Here is a 5,256-nt window from a genome sequence, read left to right on the forward strand (position 1 = left end):
TTTTTCTAAGAAACCCTTGGAGGATACTTTTCGATTGAAGGACTGCTGGAGCGTAGGAAGTCAAGGAATCAAGTCTACATTCAATCTTAAGGAGGATTAAGGCAAAAATCAAGTTTATTCTTACCCAATCTCTTGTCTAAACCATGTTTTTATTAGTAGATTTCGTTTGTGACTTTGATTTTTCTGAAATCATGAGCTAAGACTATTTTCTTCTGTTTAGGAAAGACAAATTTTGTGATTATGTGTTGATTTTATGATTTGGATTATTCTTATTTGGTGATTTGTTTTGCTAAGCTTGTTAAAAACCCTTATGTGTTAATTATGACTATTTTCTGTTAATTAACCTGTAATTAAGTTGCATGACCATCTCTTAATTGCTAATCTCATATGATTTATGTGAAAACATTGCTATATGCCTAGGAATAGCGAACGTGAAACTAGATATTTAAGTTTTCTAGTCTTGCAAAACTAGAGAAAACCCCTTCTTTTATTATTTGTTTTTAGATAGTACTAGTAGTTAATTTAAAATTTTACTGTTCCCTGAGTTCGATACCCCGCTTACTAAAAAACTATACCACCAATTGACAGGTACATTGCCTATTGTGTGCCAAATTTACATTAGAAAAGTAGGATTAAAACTAGTTGGTTTTACACACATCAAGTTTTTGGCGCCGTTGCCGGGGAACAGTTCTAAAATTTAATTTGATACTAGTGTTATCGATCCTTTGTGTGAGATTTTCCTTGCACAAAGTTATTGTTTTAAGTAAATTTAGTATTAGGATTGATTTTCAGTTTTTAGCCTTTAGGAATTTATGTTTAATTTTTTTTTTCTGTTTAAGCAGTGAACTCGCCGAGTCCCTACGAATAGACTCCACGAGTCTGTCGCTGAAATAGTAAATTTCGTTTTTATTTTATTTTTGTTCTTTTTACGCGTTTTTCTTGTTTTGGTTGCATGTATTACATGACCCGAGGATCCAACACACCTTTGGTTCCTCCACTTGAAGACCCAGAATTCGCACTTAGGAAAAACAAAGACAAAGTACTTGAAGACACTAACCCGCCAAAGAAATCACCATTCAAGGACCTCAAATCAGTCTTTGGGAAGAAAAAGAAAAAGAAAGCAGGTGAGTCCAGCAGCCAAAAGAGCGAAGGAAGCAACCTTGGAAATCTTGGAGATGATACATTCCACAAAGAAACCGAATTTGAGTACAAGTACAATTCCGAATACGAAGAAGGAAGCAATTTAGAAGGAGAACTCGACAACACCATGGCGAACATCGATGAAGTTCTCATGGGAGAATGGAAGAAGAGGATACGTGATGATACTGGCCCAGGACTTGTGCAACCTGCAATTCCCGCGACTGCCACCTTTGAACTCAAAGGCCACATACTTGCTCAACTTAAGGAGATCCCATTCTACGGGAAAGATCATGAAGACGCATACAAACATCTAGACGAGGTCAATGATATAGCCGATTACTTTAATGTTCCAAATGTGGGCGCCATACCGTTCTGCTTCGTATGCTACGAGTCACGTTTAAGGGAGCTGCGAAAGATTGGCCCAAATCACTCCCTCCAGGATCCATCACCACTTGGGCCAAGATGAAGGAAGAATTCATCGATCAATTTTGCCCTCCTTCAAAGATAGCCAAGTTGAAGAAAGCCATAGCAAAATTTGAGCAACAAGCTGGAGAGTCCTTATACGAGGCATGGGAGAGATACAAAGGTTTACTAAGGAATTGCCCACATCATGATCTTAATAGCCAACAAGAAGTCTCCATTTTCTATGATGGGGTGAATGTGACCACAAGGCAACTTCTTGACTCGCAAGGACCGCTCACGAAGAAGGCACCCCCGGTGATAAAGCAACTAATTGAAGAATTCTCTAAATACTCTAGAGAATATCATAACCCAAGGAATAAACTAAGTCGAGGGGTGGTGAACTCAGTTAATGATAGCATGGCAGCAATGATGGCTAAACTAGAGAGTTTGGATCGTAGAATGACTAAGATGGACCAATCCATCCACGTTATCCGGGTAGGATGTGAGAATTGTAACGGGCCCCACTTTACTAGAGATTGTGATTTGGACGAGAATGGGAACCGGAAAGCACAAGTGTGCTATTCAAGTGGTGATAGGTACGATGACAATTGGCGAAAACCCAAAAAAGGAATGGCTTCCGTATGATGAGTACAAAAAGGCAAAGGAGGAAAAATATAAGCAAAAACAAAGGGGCTTTTATCAAAAAGAGGAAACGGTGCTAGAGAAGAAATCTGATTTTGGAAGATATGTTCACAAGATTTGTAGCTGCGTCCGAGAAAAGGCATAATGATACCGATGCGGCAATAAAAGAACAACGAAATATGGTAAAGGAGCAACAAGGCATGATTAGAGAGCATGAAACTATAATGATAGATCAACAAGCTATGCTTAGGAATCAACAAGCCTCTATTCATAACATTGAGAAGCAGCTAGGTCAGCTTGCACACCAAATCAATCATAGAGCACCGGGTGAACTTCCAAGCAATACCGAAAAGAATCCAAGAATAGAGCATATAAATGCTACAACAACTGATTCTAAGAAAATTTTCGTTCCTATGACCCCTATCCAGAAGGATGCTAAAAAGGTGCAAGCAAAAGAGGCAGAAAAATCGAAGTTGGCAGAACCCGACTCGACTAACCGAGTCCCATACAAGGATTCGACGAGTCCACGATCTGTTGATAAAACCAGCTTTCTTTTGAAACCTTACCGGCCTCCCTTACCATTTCCGATTCGAGCCATTCATCAGGAGCATATCCAAGGGTATAGAAAATTTATGGAGCATGTAAAGGCCCTCCAAGTGACCATTCCATTTGTTGAAACGATACTTCAAACGCCTAAATATGCATGGTTTCTTAAGGGTCTCTTTACAGCTAGAAAAGATATGTCTGAACTCGCTGAATTAGTATTGAATGAGTTGCAAGAGAAGAGGGGTGATCCGGGTAGCATTACCTTATCTTGTCAATTAGGAAATATAATTATCACTCGAGCGTTGACTGATTCGGGGGCAAGTATAAATCTCATGCCATATTCTTTCTTCAAGAAGTTAAACTTGCCGGACCCAAAGCCTATCCATATGAAGATCCATCTAGCCGATAAAACGATAAAACATCGAATTGGAGTATGCGAAGATCTTCTCATGAAGGTTGATAATTTTGTTTTCCCTGCTGATTTCGTAGTGCTGGACATGGAAGAAGACCTCAAAGTCTCAATCATTCTTGGGAGACCATTCTTGAATACTGTAGGTGCTATAGTCGATGTGTGTGAATCTACATTAACACTAAGGGTGGGGGATGATTCAGTAATTTTTAAAGCAGAGCAGGAGAAAAATCATGAAGAGATAAAGAAAGATAAGGCTTCCTCAATGGATTTGGATGACGAATTATTAGAAAGAGATTGCACTTTTTCAAGAAGGTAATCCAAATAAATTCATATTAGCCTTGGAGGACAATTTTGATGCTGAAAGAGATTTGAGGGAGATAGAGAAGATGTTAGAGGAAGCATATTACAAGGAAGTCCATAGAATTATTGAGAACACATCGACTCGCCGAGTAGCATATACTGACTCGACGAGTCCAAACGAAAAGTCAAGACCAATGGAGGATTTTGTCCTGCAAACTACGAGTACCCTTTCCAGACTTGATGTGAATATTTTGCATGAGAAGTTAATTAAGGAAATTGAAGTTGTTAATGATGTAAGTGATTTTGAAAATGCCCATTTGGCTTATCTTGACACAATTGTGCAAAAGGATGGAGAATTTCAACATGACATGAAGGAAAGTTTGGAAGATGAAAAGAATATTAAGGCCTCGAATAGTGATACACATCACTCTTTTAATGAGTCACACATGCTTGATCGAAAAGCAATCTCAACCACAACCAAAAGGACCAAACCTCGAGCCCGAGTGGCTCCTAATTATGTAGTGTTTGCTTTTGAACCACCAGATTCTTTAGTATGTGACAAAAGTGAGGAAGAATCTTTGATATCGAGTGATGATGAAGTGACAATTGAAAGGGCAATAAAGATAAACAAAAAAGAAGTACAAAAGATGGATCCAAAGAACGGGGTAAAGAAGAAGAAGTGTGGAAAAAGGACAAGGTGTGAATCTGAAGACAATGCTGAAAGAAGAAGGAAAGACGAATTGAGAAGGGCATATAAGAGAAAAATACATGCTTACAAAACAAAATACAAACCACAAAGGATTAGGCATGGCTTCCCGATGAAGGACAACGCAGAACGGTAGAGCGGAAAGGAGTCCAGCTAAAGACTCCTCAAAAAGAAGCGCTTGACGGGAGGCAACCCGTTACGAGAGTTTGCTTTCTTTTTATTTTCTCATTTTATTTTTCGTTTTTGTTTGGTTTTCTTAGGATTTTTCTATCCAATTCTTCCTAATTGTCTACAAATGATTGCTTGAGGTCAAGAAAGGCCTGAGTGTGGGGTGTGGTGTTAATATTTTAAGAAAAGTGAAGTTTTTATAAAAAAAATTTCAAACAGCTTAACAGACTCGCCGAGTTAGGCCACCTACTCGACGAGTCCTTAGATATCCAGAAAAATTGACCCGCGACATGACTCGCCGATTCGGTACCCTTACTCGACGTGTCGGTACTATTTACTGAAAAAAAAAATAATTTTACAATTCAGTAAAATTAGGGTTTTAACCCTAATTGAAACATCACTTTCATTCTACACAGCAGCCGACACCGCTCGCCATGCCAAACTCTCTCAAGCTTTCATCTTCATTCTTCTCTTGATTTCTACAAAATCTTCATACAAGGTAACAATTTTCACTCCTAATTCTGTTAAAGGTTCAACCTTTAGATGTTATATGGTCTTAATTTCTGAAGAAAAAAAAACCCGTTTTTGAAAATACATGATTTCTAGGGTTCTTAAATTTGACATGTTTTGTTAGTTTTTGTTCGCAATGGTTATGAATTAGTGTTTAGGACACCTTCATGGACAAACCCCTGAGATAAATTTAGAGTTTACATGACTCAATACAGTTCGAACCACAGCAAGACCCGATGTGTTCATCAGACTCGTCGAGTCTGTCATTGACTCGACGACTCCAGTCGTGTTTGTCAGGATTTATGTTTTGATGGTTTCTGTATTTTGTGGTTTGTTTGTGTTGTTTGTGTTATTTTGCAGGAACATGTCTTTCAGAAGGGGTCAAAGCTCCCGTGGGAACCAAGAATCCCATCCTTGGTTAAACTTCCCA

General features: G+C 38.6%; 1 protein-coding gene and 1 non-coding gene across 2 annotated transcripts; one reads left to right on the forward strand and one right to left on the reverse strand.

The window, feature by feature from the left end:
* Window positions 1-1,650: 1,650 nt before the first annotated feature.
* On the reverse strand, window positions 1,651-1,757 carry LOC145151629 (small nucleolar RNA R71). The gene has a single exon (XR_013732193.1). It is a non-coding gene; the product is annotated as a small nucleolar RNA R71 (small nucleolar RNA).
* A 606-nt stretch (window positions 1,758-2,363) lies between these two features.
* Window positions 2,364-3,458, forward strand: LOC145127075 (uncharacterized). Its single transcript, XM_079062323.1, has one exon. The coding sequence runs from the start codon at window positions 2,364-2,366 to the stop codon at window positions 3,456-3,458; it is 1,095 nt and encodes a 364-aa protein (XP_078918449.1).
* Window positions 3,459-5,256: the final 1,798 nt, after the last annotated feature.

The sequence above is a fragment of the Lactuca virosa genome, chromosome 1, assembly GCF_052849685.1.
Source record: "Lactuca virosa cultivar CGN04683 chromosome 1, Lactuca_virosa_CGN04683_v6, whole genome shotgun sequence".
Taxonomy (NCBI): Eukaryota; Viridiplantae; Streptophyta; class Magnoliopsida; order Asterales; family Asteraceae; genus Lactuca; species Lactuca virosa.

Bases quoted from the DNA above. Each gene is read 5' to 3' on its own strand.
- LOC145127075 (XM_079062323.1), top strand. From the start codon at position 2,364: ATGGTAAAGGAGCAACAAGGCATGATTAGAGAGCATGAAACTATAATG.